The sequence below is a fragment of the Monodon monoceros genome, unplaced genomic scaffold (assembly GCF_005190385.1).
Source record: "Monodon monoceros isolate NGI ecotype Baffin Bay Population unplaced genomic scaffold, NGI_Narwhal_1 Super_Scaffold_3, whole genome shotgun sequence".
NCBI lineage: Eukaryota > Metazoa > Chordata > Mammalia > Artiodactyla > Monodontidae > Monodon > Monodon monoceros.
Genome location: NW_021703780.1, coordinates 57,125,660 through 57,151,175, shown reverse-complemented (window position 1 = coordinate 57,151,175; position 25,516 = coordinate 57,125,660). Strand labels below are relative to the sequence as shown.

Sequence of the window (25,516 nt, the reverse complement as noted above, 5' to 3'; positions counted from 1 at the left end):
AGAGACAAGAAAACATTCCCGGGTGACCGAAGACTAAATATTTAGAAGTCTAGTTTAATGGGAAGATGAATTTGGTAACTGCATCTATATCCTGGACATATTCTTGCATAATGAAAACTAGACACTCTGTCTGGTGTCAGCTTGGAAGAAGACTGGACCCCAGGGAGCATGGGGACCCTTGCACAGGGGACAAACCAGGAGAGTGACAGTGAGTGGTTAGGGTCAACCTAGTCGTGACCCGAGCCCTCTCGTGTGAAAGAGTGGCTCCAGAGCCATCACCACATGCTGTGCCACCAGGCCTGGAGCCACTCCAGTGTTTTGGAGAAGGGAATATTTGGAATTGAACGGTTTTATTTTTAGGGGAACAGATCGGAACTCAATCTGAAGTTGAGCAGATATGTAAATGAACTAAATTGGTTTTACTGTATCATAGAAATTACAAAGCCAACAGTAGTTATAAAGAAATATCAGAGCCTTCCATGCACTTTCCTTTTACCCACCTGGGGATTACAGAGTGGAGATGCTGTTGGGGCCTGTCCTCCTCCTGGGGCCCAGGGCCCACTGGCAGGTGGTGGATGTCTGCTTACTTGCCTTCTCTTTGTTGTCGAAACCCTGCACCCTAACTTGGTTCCATTGCTGGGTGTGCCTTGGGGTCAGAGTGACTTGGGGTGCAGAAACGTGGTTGGCGTCTAACCAGCAGAGTCATTTGTGGGGCATGGGTAGGTCAAGTCAGGGAGAGCGAGCCCCAGAGAGCGGATACGCTCTTTGGGTCCTGCCAGCATGGGATGGAAACACGTGTATTCTGTTAGAAGAACTTTGTGAAGGCTTCTGGGAGCTGAACTCCACACGGGTGGGACCAGTGCCCGCATCCTTCCAGAGAGAAACTAGGAAGTAAGGAAAACCACAGAGGCCTGACTGCAAAGGTGCCATCCATTCGATAGGCAGTCATTCAGAGGGCTTCCTGGGTTGCAGAGTGAAGCCACTGCTCTGGGGGTTTAGTAACCACTGAACTCAGCCTAGATGTCACTGTCTTCAAGCCCGTGTGGCCTTGGGCAGGTTGCTTACACTCTCTGTGTTTTGATTTCTTCACTGTCAAGGGAGGATGGGATTGTGGTGGCATTAAATGAATTAATTGCTGTCAGGCTCTCTCCACAGTGCTGGCTCTAGTAAGTTCTCAGTGTGAACTGTGCTGTCAGTGTGACTCGTTTATAGTTCTTGTTAGCAGTCTTTCTCATCTTTCGTTAAGATAAGCCGTGATCTTCTTACAGTGTTGTGCTCATTAAGTCTAGCACAGCGCTGGGGCCAGAAATGTTCTTAACAAACGTGAGCTGCTTAACCATCTGATTTACTCCTATAAATAAGAGCCATTGGTTCAGAAGTGGAGATAGCGTGTCTGGTAGAGCTGCAGCGCTTAGTAACCAGCTGGTGTCTGGGGGTGGGTTCTGAGGGTGGTTTTGGCTTTCTCTTGGGGTTGGTGGGGAGAGAAGCGCCTCCGGCACATCTGCCCCCCTCGAGTGGACTGGCTGCCGCTCTGGTGGGTCAGACGCACTGTCCGCACCTGCCTCCCACTACAGGGACCCCAGCGTATGCCAGGGTGACCTTTTGGGTGGCTGCTCTCTGAGGAGCAGCCTGAAAGGAATGTTGTGTGCCGTTTCCTAGGGCCCCGAGGCTCATCTGGAGTTGGTACAGTTGTGTTGTGAGGACAGAGGACTTGTCCAGAGACGCTGCTTGACCTCAGAATCACTGAACACCCAGCTTCTGTAAACTACCAAGCAGTGACCAGCAAACGGACCCACTCCATCCTTGAGAGAGAGGAGGAGGCTCCGAGTTGGGGGAAAGAGGTCTGCTGTAAACTCCTATGGGTTTTTTAAGGCTATAGATTTAAATTGGGTTTTATGTCTAGGATAACGTAAGTGGTGTGACGTGGAAGTGTCAGCGTACCAGTGGCTGTTTCAGTGTCACTGGCGTCTGCTGTTCCCCTGAGCAGAGAGGGCAGTTGAGAATTCAAGATGTTTATTCAAAACAGGCTGGAGACCTCACTTTCAGAAGTCTTCCTTGGGCTACCAAGCAGTGCTCTTACCACTTGGGTGACCCTGGGTTAAGGGATAAAATCAAAGTTTAAATAACAGTGGATTTTGCTATGCAGGACTCTGTTGTCGTCATTTAAAAATGTATGTATTGGGCTTCCCTGGTGGTGCAGTGGTTGAGAGTCCGCCTGCCGATGCAGGGGACACGGGTTCGTGCCCCGGTCCGGGAAGATCCCACATGCTGCGGAGCGGCTGGGCCCGTGAGCCATGGCCGCTGAGCCTGCGCGTCCGGAGCCTGTGCTCCGCAATGGGAGAGGCCACAACAGTAAGAGGCCCGCGTACCGCCAAAAAAAAAAAGTATTTCGTTTAGAGGGTGCATATTTTAATTGGTGAAGAAGAGATTTATGTATGCCAGTATTCACTGACTTTCCTCTCCCGTATCATATTTAAATGCAGTAAACTATTTCCATTTGTTTTTGTAAACACCAACTATTAACACCATCCAGTAAAATCTGGAGGACTGGAAATTTCAGGTGAATTTATTAGCAGTGATATACCTTCAAAGGTTGTGATCTTAAGACCAGAAGGAGCAAAACCTGTGTTCGGGTTTTGATTTGGTGATAACTCCCTTGTACTTTCTAAAAAGGTTTTTCTTGCTCTATAAAACGTTTCTATAGAAAAGATGTTTGCCCCCTTTTCTGACAGCCGTGATGAAGTTTTCATTTGGCCAATAAGCCATAAACTGAACCACATTTCAAAGTAACATTTGCCCTTCTAGTGTCCTTGTGATGTTTACAGGATGTTGAATGGGTTTGCAAGGCTGCTGTTTCTTTTTTCTCTTTCGTTTTTTTTTTTTTTTTTTTTGTAAAGTGTGTATTTTGTCCCAGTAAGTTTTATTTAAGGTACTTGGGTAAAGTCTGTGTACCATTACATAGCTTTTCTTTTTTTTTTTTTTTTTTCAATCTGTTACATAGGCAGTCATGGCCAACCAAAATTGACGTGCCCCAGGACCTTGAGGATGACCTCACGGCCACTCCTTTGTCCCACGCGACTGTCCCTCAGTCTCCTGCTCGGGCTGCCGACAGTGTCCTCAACGGCCACAGGAGCAAAGGCCTGTGTGACTCGGCTAAGAAAGACGACCTCCCCGAGTTGGGCGGGCCTGCGCTGTCCACGGGGCCACCCGCCAGCCTGAAACCCGCAGCCAGTGGGCGGAAGTGTCTGTTTCGGGTGGAGGAAGACGAAGAGGAAGACGAGGAGGACAAGAAGCCCATGTCCCTCTCAACACAGGTGGTTCTGCGCCGCAAGCCATCCGTGACCAACCGCCTGACGTCCAGGAAGAGCGCCCCGGTGCTCAACCAGATATTCGAGGAGGGGGAGTCGGACGACGAGTTCGACATGGATGAGAACCTGCCTCCCAAGCTGAGCCGCTTGAAGATGAACATTGCTTCTCCGGGGACGGTCCACAAACGCTACCACCGCAGGAAAAGTCAGGGCCGCGGCTCCAGCTGCAGCAGCTCGGAGACCAGCGACGACGACTCGGAGAGCCGCCGGCGGCTGGATAAAGACAGCGGTTTCACCTACTCCTGGCACCGCCGGGACAGCAGCGAGGGGCCCCCAGGCAGCGAGGGCGACGGCGGCGGCCAGAGCAAGCCGAGCCGCGGCGGCGGGGGCGCGGACAAGGCCAGCCCCAGCGAGCACAGCGCTGGCGGGGGTGGCCCCGCGGGAGGGTCAGGCGGCGCCCCGGGGGGCACGTCAGGGAGTGCCCGCCGCTGCGCCGGCCCCGGCTCCTCCACGTCCACGCAGCTGGCGGCGCGCGGCGCCGGGGAGCTGGTGGAGAGCCTCAAACTCATGGGCCTCTGCCTCGGCTCCCAGCTGCACGGGAGCGCCAAGTACATTATCGACCCGCAGAGCAGCCTGTCGTTCTCCAGCGTGAAGGTCCAGGAGAAGTCCGCCTGGAAGATGTGCATCGGCTCCGCAGGCGGTGCGGCGCCCGCCCCAGCCGTGGGCGGCATGAAGTTCTTCTCCGACCACGTGGCGAACACCGCCGTGGAGTTGGACCGGATAAAGAGCAAGAATCTGAAAAACAACGTGCTCCAGCTACCTCTGTGCGAAAAGACCATCTCTGTGAACATCCAGCGGAACCCCAAGGAGGGGCTGCTGTGCGCCTCCAGCCAGGCCAGCTGCTGCCACGTCATCTGACCTCGGTGCGCTTCCTGCTCAGAGCGGCGAAGACCGGCTCACTTCACTGGTCCCTTTTCGGTTTTCCTCTTTTAAAGCGGGCAATTATTTATTACTTTTTCATTTGTTCGCCTGACGACTTGACAAATGCATGGTCTTTGTGCATGCTGCTAGACACTCCTTTTTTTTTCCAGCCGAAAAGTCTTGTGTAATTTTTACATTTATAATTTTAATGTGGATGATCAGGATTAAATTAAAATGTATATTTGGAACCTAATATAAATGGAGCACTTAGAAATTTGATGTTCTGCACTTAACCTAGAGAGAGAAAAAATGATTTTCCTTGTGAAAAACCTAAATTCCTGCTCCGACCTTCTGTGACATGGAACCTCCGTGATCTGAGGCACACTCTGGTGTCTGAGGCAGAACCAAAGCAATAACGTCGTGATGCCATCAGGCCTGGCGCCCGTGAGCGCGCCGCGCGCCCCCAGATGCCAGGGCCTGTGCAGAGCGCAGTGAGCGCCTGCACTGACAACCTTAAAACCATGTTTCAACATACCCACACCTGTTTGTCTTAAAGCTATAGGTGAAAACAGTTTGGGCTCTTAAAATTTAACTGAAAAAGATTTTCTTGTTTTGTAATAGGTGAGATCAAGTACTTAGATTTATAAGGCAGCTTCCCCCGTAGAGGTAAATCACAAGCAGACAATCTCATTTTGTAATGTGATAAAGTGAACTGATGATGTCTTAACTCTGCTTACAGAGTGTGTGTCTGTCTAACAGAACAAAACGATGCTTGGTGTTCATTCCTTCCTGGAGGGCACACCCCAGGGTTCCTTTATAACCACATAGATAGAAGAAACTATAGGGCCTAATATAGAAGCAAAGGTGTACCCAGATGTTGGCCAAGTCAAAACCCCATAAATTAAAAAAAAAAGATTATTGGCATTTGATTTTTAGGAGTTTGATAATTAGGTTGTCTCTTGCTAACTTCCATTCTTTTACGTCTTTTAGCTCAGCTACCTATGAAAATTGGCTGATTAAAAAATATACATAAAAGGGTAAGAATTCACACATAAAGCAAGCAAAAATGCACAAAGCCTGCTTTGTTTTTTGTTTTGTTTTTTTGCTGGAAGTGTTTTTCACTTTGCCTTCCTGCAAAAACAATAATCAAAGAACTTTTGCTTTAAGCTATTCCTGTACAAAGACTACTTTTGACCAGATAATCATTTTTCGTGGCTTTTATCTTGTAGGACACAGTATCATTTTGGAAGGGACCAGATGCTACTTTTTCATGCTGTGCCCAGGGGGTCTTAAAAGCAACACTTAGGGACAGTGGTGATAGGACGTGGCTGGGCCCCAGGGCCTTCCCACACTCGTCAGCCTCCTGTCGTGTCTCTGCGGTGACAGCTGCCTGGTCCGTAGAGCGGGCAGAGCACCAAAGGACAGCGTTCCACTGGTCACGGTTTCTCCAAGTACACACTGACTCTGCTACTTTAGGACTCATATGTTTTACTCAGAACTCTGAATTTCACAGTATACTTACTAAACTAAGTAAAGATGATAGTCAAAATACTTATTTTACTTTCTAGACCTAGGCTAGATACGTTTTAAGCTACAGCTCTAGTTCATTGTGATATTTATAATTGAGAGCTATGAGGATAGGTGTGTGGGTGAAGCCATAGAACATATTTGCTTGAAATTCTTGAGCAGGGATCTTATAAAGGGCCAGAAATAAGATGTGTGGTTCACATAGATAGTGAGCGTAACATCTGTATTAAACGTAGGAGAGAAGTTTATAAAGGGCATTGGCAATAAACTCTTTGTTGCAGCTGTTTTCCAAGTAATGTAAATACTTTTTCCTGTGATTATGTATAGCCTTGGAATGGCACCTTTTAACTAACCCATATGTGTTTGGTTTTCAATGGTTTTTTATATTCAAATGTATATATGGTGCTCACTTTTAGGATCAGCAGTGTTGACCATTTATGCTGCATAGCTGTATCATAGCCTTACTAGTTGTGTGTGGTTGGTTGACCCTCTGGGTATACAAATGTTAGTCTGAGTGGCGTCTTACTCATTTGTTCATAAGTGAATGATTGTGCATGTGTTGTATGTCATAGTACGTCATCACATAAAAGGGAGGGAGCAAATAACCATTACATTAAGATAATATTGGACCAAATGACTTACTTGCTCTAAACAGTTTCTTGTACCCCTTAACCTGTCTTCAGAAGTTGCATAGTTACAGTAGTGTGTAAATTAAATATTGTGGAAAAACAATTAGTCTTGTATTTTTCTGTATGTGTGTATATATATATATACATATATATACATATATATATATATATAAAATGATGTACTTCTGGCAGTTCTATCTGTATTTAAAGTTGTGACAATCTTGGCACTGATTTTAAGGATAGCCGTGAGACTGACTCAAAGATGTCCCTTCCAAGTAAGAATTGATGTGTGTTAAGAGGGTACAGAATTATCAGCTGATTTGGTCGGTTGCTTCCACTGCTGGTTGATACTCCTCGTTGTGTAAACATTGACAGGTATGTGACAAATGGGGAAAAAAAAAAAAAGTCCAGATAATAAAGTGGCATATCGGTGTTCAGCAATATAAACTGTGTCGCGTATCTTGTTTCTTCTTATGAATGCAGCTCTGTATAGCCCCGGCCTGGGTTAGACCGAAGCTCTACGTGCTGTGTGCGCACCTGCGCCACCAGATGTGACTGGAAAAACGCAGTCGTGACTGTTCTCACTTGAAACTCGTGACCATAAGTCTCAGGTGGGTCCCAGGACTGCCCATTAATTAAACTATTTCCCCCATTATCTGCTTTCCTCACTCAGCCAGTCACCACGCTCTCAGTAAATAAACGAAGCAGTTAGAACTGCCCCCAAGCTCCCACTTCTTCTTTCCCACCTTCGTATGTATCCACATGCCCTGCTCTTCCTCCCGGTCGTGTGACTCCAGGTAAGTCCCTTCACTTGCCCCTGAAGACTTCACAGGTGTTAAGTGAGACAGACCTGAGGACTTTGTCATTCTCTTCTTCCCTTTGCACTGTCAATCTTTGCCTCTCTACTAGATCATTCCTAACAGCAAACAAAACAGACATGATTTTATTCCCTCAAATATTTTGTTTTCTCTCTAGCTCTTGCCACATTTTTCTATTCCTCTCCTCACCTCTCTCTGAACCCTTCCAATCATGCACTGCTGCTGTCACCCCACCAAAACTGCTTTGCTCAAGGTCAGCAGTGATCTCCATGTGCTAAATCCAGTGGTCAATTTTTAGAAACAGCTTTCAGGCATAATCCACATACCGCATAATTCACTGATTTATATCGTACAATTCAATGGGTTTTAGTATATTGACAGAGTTCTGCAACCATCACCATAAACCCCAAAAGAAACCTTGTACCTGTTAGCACATTCTCCCTTTCCCCTCAACTCCCAGCCCAGCCTAAGCCAGACAAACACTAATCCAGTGGTCACTTCCAGTCCCACGTTAGCATTTGTTGAGTTGATCACTCTTCCTTGTAAACTTCACGTTGTTCAGGACTCTACTTCTACCTTGCTGCTCTTCAGTCCACTAGCTCCACGTTCTCCCAACCACTAAACTTGGAATACTGCAGGATTCGATTCTAGATCCTTTCTGTATCTACACACAGCCTTTTGATCCTTAACGTCCATGTGCTGATAGAAGCCCGAAATATACTTAGCCCATGTCTCCCGGGAACACCAGATTCCAACTACCTATTTGATTTCTCTATTTGGATGTGTCTGATAAGCACCTCAATTTGTACAAGTCCCAAACTCATAATCCCCCTCAAATCCTTACCCTGCTAATGTTCCCCATCTCATAACTGACAACTCTAAACCTTCATTTGTTTTGCACAAGTCAAAAATCTTGGTGTCAACCCCCACTCTTTGATCCCAGCATCCAATCCATGAGCGCATCTTATTCACCATTCAAATATTGACACCTCATTGCCTCCACTCCTGACAATTCTGGTCCATGAACATCATCATCACTTATCTGGTCAACTATGAAATGCCTCTTAAAGGGTTTCATCACTTTTGCTTCTTGTCTCGCTCATCTGTTTTCCATTCAGCATTGTGAGTGATCCTTCTAAAAGCTAAATCATGCTATGTTTTGAAAGGTGATTAATTTCCAAGCATTTGAAGATTTTCCACATAAGTTTCTGTTACTAATTTCTAGTTTAATTGTTTTGTTCAGAAATCATGCTTTGTGTAATTTTTATTTTTTTTTAGTATATTTTTATTTCTGGCTGCACTGGGTCTTCATTGCTGTGCGCGGGCTTTCTCTGGTTGCGGTGAGGGGGGTCTACTCTTTGTTGCAGTGTGCGGGCTTCTCATTGCAGTGGCTTCTCTATTGTGGAGCACGGGCTCTAGGCGCACAGGCTTCGGTAGTTGTGGCAGGCGGGCTCAGCAGTTGTGGCACATGGGTTCTAGAGTGCAGGCTCAGTAGTTGTGGCACCCGGGCTTAGTTGCTCCACGGCAGGTGGGATCTTCCCGGGCCAGGGCTCAAACCCATGTCCCCTGCATTGGCAGGTGGATTCTTAACCACTGCGCCACCAGGAAAGCCCCTGCTTTGTGTAATTTAAATCTTTTTAAGCTTAACTGAAATTTGTTTTATGGCCCAGCTAATGGCCTATCTTGGTGAATGTTTATGTGAGTGCTTGAGAAGTGCTCTTGCTGGTAAAGTGTTCTGTATGTTTAATACATGTCAATAATTAACTCAAGTTGATTGATAATGGTATTCAAGTCTTCTGTATCCTTACTGATTTTCTGTCTCATTATATAAATACTGAGAGAGAAGTGTTGAAATCCAGCTGTAGTTATGGATTTGCCTATTTCTCCTTTTAGTTCTATCAGTTTCACTTTATGAAATGTGAAGTTCTGTTGTTAGATTTAAGATTGTTAAGTCTTCGTGATGAATTGGTCCCTTTCATCATTATGAAATGTTGCTCTTTATCCCTAGTAAATTATTTTTTGTTCTGAAGTCTACTTTGTGTGATACTGATATAGCCATTCTAACTCTTTTTGACTTGTGGGAGTGTATTTTACTCCTAACCTATCTGTATCTTTATATTTAAAATAGGAGTTTGGGTTTTTTCTTTTTTGTTTTTTTGTAGGCAGCATGTAGTTGGGTCTTGCTTTTTTGTCCAGTCTGCAAATCTTTACCTTTTATTTGGAGTACTTAGACCAATTACATTTAGTGTAATTATCAACATGGCTGAGTTTAGATCTACCTTCTTTCTAATTGTTTCTACTTGTTTCATCTGTTCTTTGTTTCTTTTTCCCTCTTTTACCAACTTCTCTTGGTTTAACTAAGCACTTTTTATTGGCTGTGTGCCTCTCTCATTTTTTTCTAGAACGCAACCTTACAACTATATACTTCCATTTTCTTCCTTCTCTTCTTTGTACTGTTGTCAATCATTTTATTTTTACATATGCATACACAGTTTTGTTTTAGGTAGTTTTCTTTTTAAGAGAGGAAACATGGAAAAAGTCTTATATTACCAACATCTTTATCATTTCCGTCACTCTTCATTTCCTTGTATAGATCCACATTTTGGTATTTTCCTTCTGCCTATAGAACTTAAAATTTTTTATAGTGCAGGTCTGCTGACTATATTCTGACAGCTTTTGCTTGTCTGAAAAGGTATTTTTACTTCATTTGTGAAGGCTGTTTTCATTGGGTATAGAAGTCTAGCTTGACAGTTTTTTTATTGCAATGCCGGACACCGTGAATTTCACATTGTTGAGTGCTGGATTTTGTATTCATGTAAAAAGTGCTGGGTTTCGTTTTGGCGTAGGGTTACTTGGAATCAGTTGGATCCTTTTGGGTCTTGCTTTTAAAGTGTGTTAGGACAGATCCAGAGCAGTCTTCAGGGCCAATTTGGCCCACCACTGAAGCGGTACCCTTCTAAGCACTCTACCGAACTCTTTCCACTCTGGCTGGTGGGAGCATGAACTGTTCTCAGCTTTGTGTAAGTTCTAAGCGTTGGTCAGTCTACTGCTTTCCGGGGGGCTTCTTTCTCCAGCTCCAGGTAGTTTTCTCACGCACATGTAGCGATCGGCTCTCAGTCAAAGACGGCAGATTCCAGTTCTCGCTCACTCCTTGTGCAGCAGGATATGCCAGACCTCAGGCTACCCCTTTGCCCCGAAGTCCAGCAGGGGTTGGGTTCCTCAGGCTTCTGGATCTGGCGAGGGATAGTTGAGAAGGGGAAATGGGATCTAGCCTTTCTTGAGCTGATGGAAGCCAAGCACATTGTGACTGCTAGAGAGTCGTTTGTATTTTTGAGGATCCCCGACTCCCGAGCACCTCTCTCCCAGCAAAGCGTTACGTGTTGGAAAGTCAAGAAGAGGGAAAACACAGAACCTTGGTCCTTGTCAGTTCATAATGCCCTTGGGGAAGAAACAGGGATTTTAAATTAGCACCAGATGACCATCAGAGGTGGTGACGGGTCACAGGGCACTGCTGTGAGGGCCAGGAAAGTTCCAAGACAGGTGAGCCAGGGGAGGGAGGGAGAGTGCAGGAGGCAGAGAATTGAGCTGGGTAGGATCCGGGTCATCGGTCCCTGTGAGCCACAGGAGACAGGCGTGGACTTTGCCGGGAGAGAAGGGTTACAGGGACTCCAGGGTTTCTGGACTGGAAGACTGGAAGAACTGGAGGACTGCGGGGCATGGCTAGAAAGATTGTTGCCAGGTGGAACATCAGTGTTAGGGTAGAAAGGAGACAGACTCAACATCCCACTGTCACTCAGGGCCCCCGCTTAGAAGGGCCCTCTCTTGGCTTAACAAACACTCTGCTCTTAGTTTGTTGTCTTGAAATTCTTGAAACTTTTGAAAAGGGGGACTGCGTTTTCATCTTGCACTGGGCCCTGCAGGTTATGCACCTGGCCGAGGGGTTAGCTCTGTTCCGCAGGTATGAAGGAGGTGATCTCAGCCACGAGGATGGGAGGCTTTGGTGAGAGCAGAGGCCCAGAGAGAGCAGCCGAGGCCAGAGACAGAAGCCCAGGGGCCGCCTCAAGTGTGGGGCTGAGAGGAGGCATCAGGGAAACAAGGAGTGGAGGCCACCGAGCGGGAGAGCGACAGGTGAGCCCAAGAACTGCTCACTGAGGCTGTGGTCTCTGAGCAGCAGAGACAGCTCTGAGGCGGAGGAGAACGAGAGGTGGAAGCAGGTCCTGCGGAGGCCTCTCTGAGAAGTGTCGGCAGTGAGGTGGCCGCAGTGATGGGGAGTGTGTGGGCGGTGCTCTGAGAGCGCCCCGCGGGAAGGGACCGGTAGGCGGGCCGTGGGGCTCAGAAGGGTACAGGGCCTGCCCACAGGCACGGCACTGACCCGACCCCAGAGCCCACCCCTCAGGTTGCCCGGCTGCATGCGGCGAGGGGAGACAGTGGATGACCTCTGACCTTCCAGAGGGCTGGGCAAAGCAGTATTAAAGCACTAGGCTGTGGGTTCACTTTAAACCACACTGGAGCTCTTACATAACAGATGTCTGTGCATCTTGTTACCTTTCTAATACCTGAAAGGATTCCAAATTCTGTGAGACCCCCCGGTCCTGAGGGATGCGGACACGCAGATGAGGTCACGTCGGGCAGCTCGCTACACCTCGTGATGGGAAGGCGTTTGGAGTCAGGGGCTGGGACCTGGTCTCACAACACGTCCCAGGGGGTGCCAGCGTGCCGCAGCTTCCCTGGGAGCAGATTAGGACCGAGGAAGAAGCGTCTCTCGGCCCCGGGATGCCTGTGGTGTGTTAAGGAGTCGGTACGTTCAGCGTGTTTGTGTAGGAAGCACAGCAAATACCTGGACCAGTGGGCACACGGTTTAGGTGGGAGTCAGCCCATCACTGGGTCGGTTCAGGTTATTAACGCAGATCCCTGCCTGCATCCTTCCTTCAGTTGTGGCCCAAATGCCAGGGGCTGCTCATCCAGGGCACAGGCAGGGCGCCCTGGCTGGCGGGCAGTCGGGCGGGTCTTGGAAGGCAGTTGTTGGTACCACGCTTGGTCTCCCCGTTTATTTAGCTGACTCCATCTGCAAAGAGCCAGCCCTGTGGTGCCAGTTTTCGGCCTTGTGTTCTGGGATTGGAGGGGCAGAGATCACTGTAAGTGGCTCTTCAGCCTCCCTTAGGGTGGAAACATGTTTGTTTCCTGTCTTTGAGCCAGGCAGCTGTGTAAAGGGCAGCGTGGATCTGTGCCTGCGCTACTGAGTTGCCCTCTGGTCCTTTGTTCGGCACTTTGATGATTTTCCTGGTCCTGAGCAGATGACTGCCTTCACACCTTGGGCCTGTTGGACACCTGCCGGGGCGGGGGTCAGCAGACCTGGGCTCACCCGGCTGTGCCCTTCCCGTGTCCTCCTGCCTGGGCCGCGGTGCTCTCGGCTGTGCACAGGAGAAGACAGTGGGTAGCGGAAGGAGCCACGTGATCCCGATGCTTTGTGCCGCGTTCTCCCTGTCCCCCGAGGGAGTTCACCAGCAGCCAGAAAGGTCCAGAGAGGAGGCCACGTGTCATCTGCGTGATCTGTGCCACAAGCTCAAGGGAAAATGCCGTCGTATCTCTTTTACGTTAGTTGATCACGTGAGGCTCACAGACCAGTTAGCAAGAAGCCTGGCGTCCCCTCCCTCCTGAGTGGTGGCGGCTCTGCCTCTGACCTGCCCAGGTATCCCAGGGGCTTTCAAAGGGTCGTGGGGCATGCCAGCGCCGGGTGTTGGAACTGGAAGGTCTCTTTGGTCCTGCGCCCCGTTGCTCCTCTGCCCCAGGTCCTGTTCAGGCCCAGGGGTGCCTATCCAGTGCGAGGGAGGTCCTTGTTGCTCCAGATCCCTGCCAGACCGTGGGGGCCCCCACCTGGCACCTTGGTGACGAGGCAGCAGGGGAGGAGGCTGGCTCTGCGGGGCTGTTAGCATCGGCCCCTCCTGGGGAGAAACCGGCAGGGCCTCTGCTCCCCTCAGTTCTCACACTCCAGAGCGTGCAGCGTGTGGCAGCGTCCATTGCAGGCATCCTCGAAGACGTGGAGCCCCAGGCCAAGCTGCCAGAACCCCGTTCCTCAGGCCTGGGTGGCGGCACCCGAGCATCCGCAGTGAACAGGGTGCAGGTGGTTCTCTCCTGGGGTCTGCGGCCACTCTCTGAGGCCCACTTGCTGATGCCAGCCTCACTGCCCACCCAGTGCAGGGCTTGGTTGGGGCCCCAGCTAGCTCGCAAGACCTCCTAACTTTGACTCTTAGGAGGTTGGGAGGAGGAGCGTCCCATAGCCTCCCCAGGTGCCTGCTTGTACAGACACCAGAGACCACAGACTGGCCTCTGGTCAGGACGCGCGGAAGCGCCTTCCTTCCTCTGCAGAGGCTGCGGCCCCTCGTGGTGGTGACGCAAGTGTGCTCCCAGGCTGGAGAGTCCTGAGGACACAGCTGCCCCGGCAGAGGGGTCATGTCTTCCCTCCAGTCCCTGGTGGCCCTGAAAGGTGCTGGTGGCTCCACTTCTGTCAGGTCCCCTCTCTTCAGGCCACCCTAGGGCGGGGCATGGAGGGCAGTCCTCGGACTTGGCTGACCCGCAAGAAGCTCGCCGTTACCTGCTGCTTGCCCGGTGCCGGGGGCTGTCCTTGCAGGGCCGTGGGTTAAACCGGGTCAGGAAGAGTCTGGATCCCAGGGTTCTTGTTCTGTGGCCTTTGGTCTTCCATCTTCTTGTTGCTAGTTTCCTGCTGGAAGGAGGGCAGGAGCTCCAGGGTCAGGGCTGAGAGAGAGCTGGGGCCGAGGGCCTGGTACAGGCTGCAAGCACCATCCTGGCAGATGTGGGCCACGCTGCTGTGAATTCCCCGAAGCCCCCTGTGCCTCAGTTTTCTCATCTATAAAATAGGGACAATAGGAGGAAACTGAGGCCCAGAGGGCGTATCAAGGAGGGAAGTGGCCTCCGGCTTCACTGTAGGGCTGGGTATCCCTAACCATTTGCTTCTAGTGTCCTCCCAAAAGTCAGCAGCATAAAGATTTGTTCTCACGTCTGAGCTCTGGAGCCGCTGGTGGGGAGTGAGTCAGTGTGGCCACCAGGGGGGAGAGAAGGGTCCACTGCCTGCCCCGCCGCCTGCAGCAGGCCCACCAGGCTGACCATAGAGAGCAAGGGGGCGCCTGTGTGCGGGGCACGGGCCCAGCCCCTGCCCCCGGAGGCCCAGGGACTGTCAGTGGCCCAGAACTGAATGTCATGCTGGTGGCGTGAGAGGGGATAGTCGGGCTGAGAAGTGAATTGGGCCAGGGCACACTGGCAATCTGTGGACTCAGTGACAGTCTGTATTTCGTGGCTTGAGGGAGGGTGGTAGTCAGGGGAGAGGCCACGGCAGGCAAGGAGCGGCGCTGCGGCCTGGCTCTGCCCCAGAGAGCGTCACGACCAGTGAGGGCCACCTCTGCGGCTGCACACGCCTCGTCTCGCTGGGACCCTCCCAGCAGGGCCAGCGGGACGGGGCTTGTGCGGGAATGGGGGCATCACCTGTCTCTGGCTCTCCCCAGGTGCTGAGGCTCTTCTCTGGGGACCTGCCCACGCAGCGGCTCCTCGAGAGCCGTCTGGTGACCGGGCTTGGGTCCAAAGACCTGGGGTCACTGCGGTGTGGGCAAGGCCTCACGCGCCCTGAGAACCGGGGCGGGCTGTGTGCACAGGAGACCGGGTTCCTGGCCGCCCGCTCCCTGCTCGGTCTGGAGACACTGCTGCCTCAGCCTCCTGCTGGCGCCATCGCTTTAAGCACCTTTTCTTACCCGGGCTTGGGCTCCTGCCTCACCTGCTCCAGGTAGGCAGTGCCTGCAGCTCTTGTCCACTCCACAGGGGAAGGCGGGCTAGGAACGACGAGAGGAGGGATCTCCCGCGGCCGGAATCCTCGGGGTGTCTGGGAGAAGTGGGGAGCAGTGCAGCTGAGTTGGGGGTGGGGCACGAGGACCCCAGGGCTAGCAGGGCAGCGGGGCGGCTGGGGCGGGAGCAGGCCGGGGGAGCGCTGCCGGGCATCCTCCTCACGCACGGGGGCCGGTGAGCGGTGGTGGGCAGTGTCATCCTGGGTGTCTCCCTCAGGCCGGTTAGGGCGACAAGGAACTACGAGACGTGCAGTGACGGACACCTTGGTTTCTTCCACCCCTGCTCCTGGGCACCTGCCACGAGCCAGACGCCACCGACTCCGAGCGCTGGGACACAAAGAGGAGTTCCGGGGGCCTAGCGGGCCTACGCGGCATCTCCTTCCTGCCAGCCTCCCTCTTGTCTCCACCTGACCGGCTCCCACGCCCATCCTCCTCCTCCCCGAGGCCCAGGAGCCTGCCCCAGTGAGGTGGGTCCCCGCGTCCAGGCTGACCCGGTCCCGTTTCCCCCGAGCATGACTGGCTTAGTCCTGGGTAAGTGACGTGGTTCTGCTGCGTCAGACTGAGGAAGGGCAGGGGGAGGCTTCTGGGAAAGACAGTCGTGAGCACAGGGAGCCCGGGGTCCGCACTGTCGCAGGGCGAGGAGGGCCAGCCTGGAGGGCAGCTGTGAGCCTGCGGGTGGGGAGGTGAGCTGATGGGGTCCACCCGGAACCCACCACCTCACACCCAACTGCACTCATGTGACTGGTCCCCAAAACCCGCTCTGGGGGAGACAGCTGGGTCCAAGGACCCACCTGAACTTTCTCCTTTCCCAGCAAACACAGGCGCCCAGGCTGGAATTGCAGGGAAGCTCTTGGCGCCTCAGGACTGGAGTGGCGGCTACCATTCCCTGGTGTTTTAAGACACAAGAATGCTCTAGAAAGTATCCATCGAGCACGGAACCACCAGTGAGTACTTGTGCCATGCAAGGCCTTAGACCAAGGGGCAGGGCAAGGCTGACCACAGGTGTCCGTGCTGGCAAAGACGACAGTCTGGCAGCACCCACTGAACAACCACGCGGGGCAGACGGGAGAGCTGGGCTTCCAAAAACATGCGTGGAGCGGGCCTGCCGTGGCCACCCCAGTCTTGATGTGAAGGAGGGAATCGAGGGGCCGGGCTCGGAGCGAGGGACACGGGTCTAGACCTGCCCGCCCTTCCCGAGATGGGCCCGGTGTCCTGGCTATGAGGGCCCCAGTGAGGTGGGGCTGGCTGTTGTCTGGGGCAGTTTGAGCAGCTGGTGGGAAAGGAAGCCAGGCCTGGCCCGAGCGGGGTGGTCCCCGGGGCTGGACCAGAGCCAGGAGCCCGGAGGGCGGTTCCCGGGGGGCCGGGGGCTGCTGTGCTGGCAAGGGAGCTGCATCCCTGCGGGCACAGCCGGGACAGCCCCCCCAGTTGTGGCCCAGCCGGCCGGCTGTGCTGAAGGTAGCCCAGCGGCTCCTGCCGCACACCCCCAGGGAAGGCCCAGCAGCAGCAGAACCTCCCGAGGACCCCTGGGGCTTCCGCACACCTTGGAAGTGGCCCAGCCTCGAGGCGGGCCCGGGCCTCGGGTGCCCTGGCGGCTCCCCCTTCCACGACCCGGCTCGGAGCAGACGGGCTGCTCCATCCACACACGGAAGGAGGCGTCAGGCGGGCATGAGGCCTTTAATAGCTTGGTGACCTCTGTTCCGTGAATAAAGGGTCTGTGAACATAGAGCAGGACAGAGCCAGAGAGAGGCACCTCGCGTCGTCGAGCGTCGGCAACGCCACCTCGCTGGACGCCCCGCCTGCCGACCCGACGGGCCGACGGTCACTGTGAAGGCAACCTGGGGAGCTGGTGGTTCAGCCACGTGCCAGGCTGGGCAGCGGCGGCTCCAGAGCAAGGTCGGGCGGCGTGCGTGTGTGCGTGCAGGGCTCCACGCAGGGAGGGCGCCCGCTGGCTCCACCGGCCCTCAGGGCGCCTCCTCCTTCCCGCCTTCCCTCCAGTCCTCTTTCAGGTTCTCGGCCACGTGCTTCATCTGCTGTCGAAAGAACAGAGGACACGCGGAGTCACGTGAGGCTGGGCGGTGGTGCCTCAGGGGCGGCCCAGGCCCCGCTCCGGCATCAAGGCGCCGGCACGGCGGGAGTCCTGCTGCTCCAGTCCCGGGGCCCCGGCCGCCTCTGTGCCCTGGGTGCTGGACAGCGTGCATAGAGCTCTGCCCTGGGTACTGAACCAATGAATAACTCCTTTGGGATTTGGCTTAAAATGCACACGGAGATTTCTGATAACAGCTGTTTACTTATGGAGAAAACAAGACTCTGAGCACAAACGCTGCTGGTGCCCGGGTACCTGGCTGCCCCTCTTGGGAGCCCCAAACACCACACGGGCTGGACACGGCGCACACTCCCGCCGGCTTTTGGGGAGAGGAGGCTGGTTCACAGACTGCAAGTCGAACGCCTCTGCCTCCTGCTGCAACCTGCTTCCCTCCCCGAAGGCTCCTTTAGGCCTGTAGCATCTCAGGAGGCCCCCATCACTCCGGTCAGTCCTCCTCTTTTCTAGCCTGTTCTGCCTTCCGCAGGGCCGTGCCGAGATGGGCTCCCGGCAGCTGGCCCCTGTCCATCTGGGCTGGGGAGGGGCCTGCCTGGGTCTGGGGGAGCAGGGTTAGGGGACGGCTCCTGATGGGGGAGGTGCCGAGTGGGGACGGGCTCTTCCCGCAGCCTCTGAGCAGGCCTAGAGCAGGCGCCCCTCAGCTGCGGGGTTTATGCGACCTTCAGCCTGACAGGACGGCGGAGACGGTGTGATTTAGTTCACAAACCTGGAGAAGCAGAACGGCCATGCCACCCGAATCCCCCCAGAAGTTAGTTTTTGCCTCTGCTACCTTTTCCGTTACTCATGTCTCCCGTCCTCTCACGAGCCCACTTTGACTGTCAACTACTGATGTAAAATGTAGTATTTCCCCCCAGATGCACTTCAGACTCTTGCAGCTGGTGTCATTTAATACTTACGAGACCTTTAAACATGTCTATCTATGAGAGACAGAAAGGGGGTGAGGCACAGAAGATGAATCTATTTCCTGATTTGACAAGTAACCGTAAGAAACTAAAAGCGGCATAAATTTAACTAAACTAGCATCAAAATGAGGATACGACATTCCCTAGTTTGTCACAGAATCTACCAGCCACACTTGCCCTCCACAAGCCTTCGAGGCTCCCTGTGAGCTACAAACAGCCCCCCCCCTCTGCGTGCGTGGCTGCGGAGGGGGCAGCCCCTTGGCGTCAGGCCAGAGCGTCCCGCAGACCTCGCGGGAGGCCGAGGGGAGCCATCTGACGGGCCCTGTGCCCTGAATGACCCAGCCCCAAGTGACCTAGCTTTTCGAAGATGCCTCTTCTTTCAGGTCCCAGGTTGGGGGCTTGCCCCAGGCCGGGGAAGAGACTCAGAACCCACTGGGCTTGGACGACTGCCCACCCGCAGTGCCTGCCCTGCTGAGGGCAGCTCCTAAGGGTAGCGGTTCCTGGATGTCACGGGCTCGTCTACACTTAACTGCGCTGCTGGAAGCAAAGGTAGGAACCGGGGCAGGGATCACCCCGCCCCGCCCTCGCCCCCTGCCCCTCATGCAGTCTACACAGGAGCTCCTGTCTCCACTCGTGCCCTTTCCTCGCCTGTCCTGGAGCAAGGCTGCTTCTGAAGCTGAAGAGTGACAGGCCCCCAGGCCTCTGGGTCGAGCCAGCCCCACTCCCCCCCCCCCCCCCCCCGCCGTCCCATGGCTGGGTCCCTCAGGGCTCGATCTGCCTCACAGAGCTCTGTGATCCCCAAAGGCAACGTGGCCCGTGGGGGGCGGGAAGGCTTATTATGCCCCCATGACCTCTACCTGGCCTTCCTCAGCACAGTGCCGAGGCCCTGGGAAGTGGCAGGGAGCAGGACCAGAACTTAAGACCTGTAGCTAAAGCCCAAAGAAGAAACCCAGCAGCTAAGAGGAAACAAACTGCAACGGCCCGCCTGCCTGAGGTGAAGAGTTCAACTGGATTTGAGGTCAGTGAGCGACGCTGCAACCTTTCCTGCACAAACGGGGCAGGCCTACTCGGCTCCTGCCTGAAAGATGGGGTCAGATGCCATCTGGCCTCGAGACAGCTTGTCCTGGGTCAACCGGCCGCTGCCCACTGCTCTTGGGTCTGGATCCCCTCAGTGTGTGGTCATGTAACTTGTAATGCAACTGCCCCCTGCCCCAGCGAAGCTTTCCACATCCTCGCCTACTGGTGAAATGGTGGGCAGTGGCAGAACTAACTCCAGAAGCACGAAATTGCTGCTCTGAAGGAACCCTGGTGATCATTTGGTCCTGTGGTCACTTAAGGGTCCTGAGACCCTGTTAAATGCAGACTCTTGGTACCTCCCCGAGATGCTAAGATGCCGTCATGCTGGCTTGTAGAGGGACCCAGGACTCTCTGAACTTTTAGCAAGCCCTCGAAGTTTCTCCGTGGACAAACCCAGGGCGGGGAGTCACTGGTTTGCTGTCTGCCACCCTTCACCAGCACGCAAGCCGGCGTCGCGGGCCATGCTGGGCAGATCCAGGCCACCGTGTGTGCTCTGGCGGGGAGGCGCCGTCCCCTCAGGGCCTCACGCTGCCTCCTGCAGCTCAGCTCTTTGGCGTCTTCTCTTTAGCTGCCCCGCCTGGAGGGTGGGGTGAAAAAACTGGCTTCTTTGGGGATTCTTAAATCAAAACCTTATTAAAAATACAAGCAGGATAAAAGTCCTGACTTCTTCCCCATAAAAAGCACCAGAATGAAGAGAGAATGAAAGTTTCCTCAACTCATGATTCATTAAAACACTCATGCTCCAAATTACTCTTTAAAAAGCACAGGCTGATTTTTGGCATCATTATTAGCAATGATTATACAGGTGGACCTTGTTTCACTGTGCTTCACAGAAATTGAGTTTTTTACAAATTGAAGGTTTGTGGCAATCCTGTGTTGAGCAATTCTATTGGTGCCATTTTTCAAACAGCATTAGTTTTTAATTAAGGTATGTACACTGTTTTTTATAGACATAATGCTACTGCACACTCAATAGACTGTAGTACAGTGTAAGCATAACTTTCATATGTGTTGGAAAACCAAAAATTCACATGACTCGCTTTATTGCAGTGGCCTGGAACCAAGCCCAGGGTATCTCGGAGGTCTGCCTGTAACAGGAACCGAATCACTACGCGTGCTGGCCAAACATGCAGCTTAACCTGAGAAACGGTGAGTAACCAGATCCCTTCTTCCCTGTGGAGAAGTACAGAAGTGTGTTCTGAGACCTGCAGTCCTCAGACGGGACTTCATCCTCCCGGGCTTGCAGCAGAGACTCTGCCTCGCTGAGCCCATAATCAGTTTTGGGATCCTTCCACTCACATCGCTCAGGAAATCAGTTCATTACAGTACTGCGCAATTTTCAGTCTGTTAGCAGCTATTCCATTACTCTTTCCCCCAAAGCAACAACCACCTGCCCAGAAGGACTCTATCTGGGCAGGTCTTGGCTGAGGACAGGCCAAACCTGTGCATTCATCTCTTCCTGTTTGTTTGCTAGAGGCCTCCAGTCTCTGAGTGTGGAGCTGAGTGGCTAGAGCCAGGCTGAGGGCCTCTGCGGCCAGGCCATCTCATCCCACGACAGCAGCTCAAACATGAACTGGGTTCTCAGGTCAGTTCAGCTCAGCAACAGCACCTGGGGGACCAGGGTCCCTGAGTCCCGCCAGCCTCAGGTGCGCAGTCCTGGTGACAGCACTGCCATCACCCATCCCTCCTTCCCCTACCCCACTCCGTTCTGATTTAATGGGCTGGGGTGTGGCCTGGGGGTTAGCAAAGCTCCCCTGGATGATTCTATCGCACAGCTGGGGTAGAGAACCACTGCCTGGAAGGAAGCCCCGCCCGCTGTGGGCGGGGCCAGCAGGAGAGGGCGCTTCCCTCGTGCACAGCTGTGCCCTCCCTCCCCATCCACCCCGGCAACCACAAGCATGTCTCCTCTATCCTGTCACTTGTTTGAGGTCATGTACTTAGAGTCAGGGCAAAATTAAGCAAGGGTCTGGCAATTCAGGTGAAAAGGGAAGTAGAGAACGGGCCTTTTGAAGTACCGCATTTTCACAAAAACGATTTTTGTCTGTTTGTTAGATCTAGAGGAGAGTTCCTCAAACACGCAGCAGGCTGAACACGTTCGGAAGTAACAGTTAAAAACGCCAGATCTGTCCTGGGCCTGGCGATGCCATCAGGCTCTGACAACCCCAAGCAGTGGGTGGAGGGGCAGCAAGGTGCAGGGACAGCACCAGCGGGGAGTTACATCCACCTCCTCTCCCTCTGGAGGGGTTGGTTCATTTTACCATTTGACAAAATGTAGAAGTGTGAGATTTGCTGACACCCAAACAGGCCAGCGCTCTGAATCCCTCACCTCCCACCCCGGCCAACTTTTCTCCCAGTCGCCCCCATCTCAGGGACCACTACCAGCCGGCTACTCGGACCCAAACTGCAGACGTCACCCTGGATGACTCTCTGCCCCTCCCCATCGGGTCCTGTCGACTCCACCTGCCAAGCACACCCCATTCCTCCCAACTCCTACCTTAGGGCTGTCGCACCTGCTGCACCGAAACCACCTCCCAAACTTTCCCACGCTTGTGCAAACGCAGCCCAAGCCGTGTTTTAAAACGGGACCAGAACATGCCACTACAGGGGTTTCCCAAAGACTCGAGATGAAAACTCAAGCCTCCACTTTTCTCTCACAGCCCCGCTGCCTCCAGTCTAGCTCCTTCTTCCCGCAGGCCCATCACCATATGCTTCGCCTGCCCTGCCACTGAGCTTTGCTCCTCGGCCTGTCTTCCCCCAGAGAAGCCGTCCCAAATCACTTACCCAGAGGAGTCTCCCGTCACCGTCACATCCCTTCATTTTAATTCCTGCACTCCACTCAGACCATCTGGTTTTTAATTGTCTATGTGAACTTTGTTTTTTTTTCTGCTTTAAACATTCTATCCCATCTAATACCTGGTCTCCTGACTCTGCCCCCAGGGCCTACAAAAGCTCCGGCACCAAGTTGGTGCTCCACAGATACCTGTGGAAGAGCAACCAAGCACAGCTCCAAGCCTACAGCAGCAGCCAGAGATGACAGCTCAGCCGATAATCTCATCAAGAACAACACAGACGGGTAAAGCCTCCCTTCTCATGGGTGCGTAAATGAGACACATTCATGTTCTTGAAGTCAGCGTCACTTTCTGGACCATAAATGTGCCCGTCACATGTATAGGGTCATAGGAAACACACCGTAACATGGGCTGTATGTCAGAAGTTTCAGGATTTTGGAGTTCCAGATGGTTCCCTGCCCTGGTAACAGTGCAGACCTGGGTCCAGCCCCTCAGGATGTCACCCAGTGGAGATAGGAATCTCAGTCCCCCAAGCCCTCAGGGGTGGTTCTGGTGAAGGGAAGGTGGTATGCAGGTAGAGCTGGGTGGAGAGAAGATGACAGGGGAAAGTCAAGGGCCACCAGGGAAGTTGCCAGATCATCATCTTGGTCCCAGCTGGAAACCAAGACTCCTCCAAGAAGGTCCAAACCCAGCTCCCAGACCTGGTGGCCAGGCCCAGCTCACCCAACCAGTGAGATGCCAGTGTCCACGAGTTCATTAACTGCATGAGCTGATCCTGGGGAAGACAAATGTCAGTTCAACTTAAAGAAAACATCTACTTCTTAAATCATCTTTTGGGAGGAGGAGATCAAGGTGGCAGGGCAGAAGGACGTGGAGCTCACCTCCCCCCACAAATACGTCAAAAATACGTCTACAACTGGAACAATTCTCACAGAACACCAACTGAAAGTGCTAAATGAAAAAGTGGAGGAAGCAGTCCCAATTAAAAGAAAAAGAGAAGTCGCCTGAAAGAACAAACAGTGAATACCAGCTGAATACCGACTGAAAGCGGGCAGAAGAGCTCATACAACTGAAGCTGTAAGAAAGATCCCCATGTAACCTGGTAAGACTAAAGGGCAAAAAGGGGGGGGAATCAAGGTGGGACCTGTGCTCCTGGGAGGGAGCCATGAAAGAGGAATGGTTTCCTTACCCTGGGAACCTCCTTCGCCGGCTGGGAGCTCAGCCAGGACAGATAGGTAGCTGCAGGAGCCTGGAATTTGCCCAAGAGGAGTGTGCACAGGCTGGCTGGCTTCCACGCAGGATAGAGAGGAACCGACACTTGACTGCTGCCACGTCACCACACTGCCCAGCCCAAGACACGCACTTACCGGTGTGCACAGTTCCTGGGTGCTGAAACTCGGGCTTCAGCGGACAGACTCGAGGAGGGGACTTGGTTTGGCTATTTGGACATAGCCCGAAGGGCCTAGGATGTGGTCCAGGCCGCAAATGGGGGTGTGTGTGGGACAGAGCGTGGGTCCGTCATGGAAGCCTCATTCACACCATGCTCACAGTGGGCACAGCTTCCGGAGCTCCCACTTTGTGAGTGTGCACGTGACGAAGGCAGGCAGAGCTGACGCACGCGCTCTGGCAGTAGAGGGTAGGCCGACTTTGTGGGTGTGCACACCAGGTGATGGGTGGTGTCACAGAGTTGCCTGTCCCAGCAAACAGGTCCTGCAGAGGAACACCCAGCACCTCCTTTCCAGGGGGAGTGCTCCAGTCTCACCTACCTCACACTGCAGCTTAGAACCGGACCTGGGGGCTTTTACTCCAACAACTGGGGAGCAAACCCTACCCCCGACAGGGCCGTGACAACCAAAGAGGAAGCCCCGTCCAATATCCAGTGCAGGCTCTGGTCACCACAGCACCAAACACACCCCTTATCAAGGGGACAGTGGCCAGCACGCTCTGAGCAAAGTCATGGCGGGCATCCGCACCAAATGTAGCCCTCGCATCAAAAATATTGGACTTACACAGTCTACAAAGGGATGCTCCCACATAAAAGCAGCCTTTCAAGACCACAGTACGTAACTGTTTCTCCTAAATTCTTAGCGTAAGAGAAATGAAAGTAAAATGACAAAGCAGAGGAAGTACTCCCAATTAAAAGAAAAAAGAAGTCCCCGAAAGAAAAAAACAATGAAACAGACCTCTCCAGTCTACCAGACCACTGAGTTCAGAAAGGAGGTAATAAAAATGCTGAAGGAATTAAGAAAGACTGTCAGTAGAAATGGAGATCACTGTAACAAGGAACTAGAAACCATAAAGAGACAATCAAAATTAGACAACTCAATTGCCAAGATAAAAACCGAGCTAAAGGTAATAAATAGCAAACTAAATAATGCAGAAGAACGAAAAGTGATCTGTAAGAATAACAGAAGTCACCCAATCAGAACAGCAGACAGAAAGACAAATGAAAAAAATGAAAGCAACATACGAGACATATAGGATAATATAAAGTGTGCCAATCTACACATAATAGGAATTCCAGAAGGCGAAGAAAGGGAAAAGTGGATCAAGATGTATTTGAAGAAATTATGGCTGAAAACTTTCCAAACCTAAAGAAGGAAACAGATATCCAGGGACAAGAAGTACAGAGAGTTCCACACCAAGACATATAATTAAAATGGCAAAAGTTAAAGAGAGGATTCTAAAGGCAGCAAGAGACAAAGAGGAACCCCCATAAGGCTATCAACTGACTTCTCTACAGAAACATTGCAGGCCAGAAGGGAGTGGCAAGCTCTATTCAAAGTCCTGAAAGGGAAACTCTGCAACCTAGGATACTCTACCCAGCAAGATTATCATTTAGATTAAAAGAAGAGATAAAGAATTTCTCAATCAAAAACTAAAAGAATACAGCAATACTAACCCTATCCTAAAAGAAATATTGAAAGGTCTTCTTTAAATAGAAATGAAGCAAGAACCTATAAGAAAGGGGAAAATCACAATAGGAAAGGCAAATATATAAAAGGATTGAAGGTCAGTTAAATAAGCCAGTACATAGATTAAAAAAATTTTTTTTAAATTTTCTGAATGTGATTACAACTACAAGGAACAGCAAATGGATAAACATGAAGATGTAAAATGGACATCAAAATGTGGAGAAGGGTAGTAGGATAAGGTACATCTTTTAGAATGTAGAGCTTTCATGGCTATCAGTCTAAAGCAAGTAGTTATAGTTATGGGTTACCATATTTGAAAACCAGGGTAACCACAAATTAAAAACATACAGTAACAGAAACATAGATCGATGGAACAAGATAGAAAGCCCAGAGATAAACCCAAGCACCTATGGTCAACTAATCTATGGCAAGGATATACAATGGAGAAAGGACAGTCTCGTCAATAAGTGGTGCTGGGAAAACTGGACAGCTACATGTAAAAGAATGAAATTAGAACACTCCCTAACACCATACACACACAAAAAAACCTCAAAATGGATTAGAGACCTAAATGTAAGACCAGACACTATAAAACTCTTAGAGGAAAACATAGGAAGAACACTCTTTGACATAAATCACAGCAAGATCTTTTTTGATCCACCTTCTAGAGTAATGGAAATAA

General features: G+C 52.0%; 2 protein-coding genes across 22 annotated transcripts in view; one reads left to right on the top strand and one right to left on the bottom strand.

Annotated features, from left to right (window-relative positions):
• The window catches only part of SNRK (SNF related kinase), a 151,175-nt gene extending 126,575 nt beyond the window's left edge, over positions 1 to 24,600 (top strand). For 3 of the 20 annotated variants that reach the window (XM_029242412.1, XM_029242410.1, XM_029242431.1), the window contains 7 exons: positions 3,002 to 6,996; positions 11,162 to 14,995; positions 15,271 to 18,602; positions 18,925 to 19,071; positions 20,181 to 20,279; positions 20,605 to 20,715; positions 22,068 to 24,600. In XM_029242412.1, coding sequence (XP_029098245.1) covers positions 3,002 to 4,226 — 1,225 coding nt within the window. In that variant the 3' untranslated portion in view covers positions 4,227 to 6,996; positions 11,162 to 14,995; positions 15,271 to 18,602; ... (2 more) ...; positions 20,605 to 20,715; positions 22,068 to 24,600. The remainder of the gene's footprint in view (positions 1 to 3,001; positions 6,997 to 11,161; positions 14,996 to 15,270; positions 18,603 to 18,924; positions 19,072 to 20,180; positions 20,280 to 20,604; positions 20,716 to 22,067) is intronic. The other 17 variants (XM_029242422.1, XM_029242425.1, XM_029242411.1 and 14 more) reach the window with 17 other exon arrangements.
• The window catches only part of ANO10 (anoctamin 10), a 229,383-nt gene continuing 220,719 nt past the window's right edge, over positions 16,853 to 25,516 (bottom strand). The window contains exon 13 of one of the 2 annotated variants that reach the window (XM_029242432.1): positions 16,853 to 17,083. In XM_029242432.1, coding sequence (XP_029098265.1) covers positions 17,015 to 17,083 — 69 coding nt within the window. In that variant the 3' untranslated portion in view covers positions 16,853 to 17,014. The remainder of the gene's footprint in view (positions 17,084 to 25,516) is intronic. The other variant, XM_029242433.1, reaches the window with a different exon arrangement.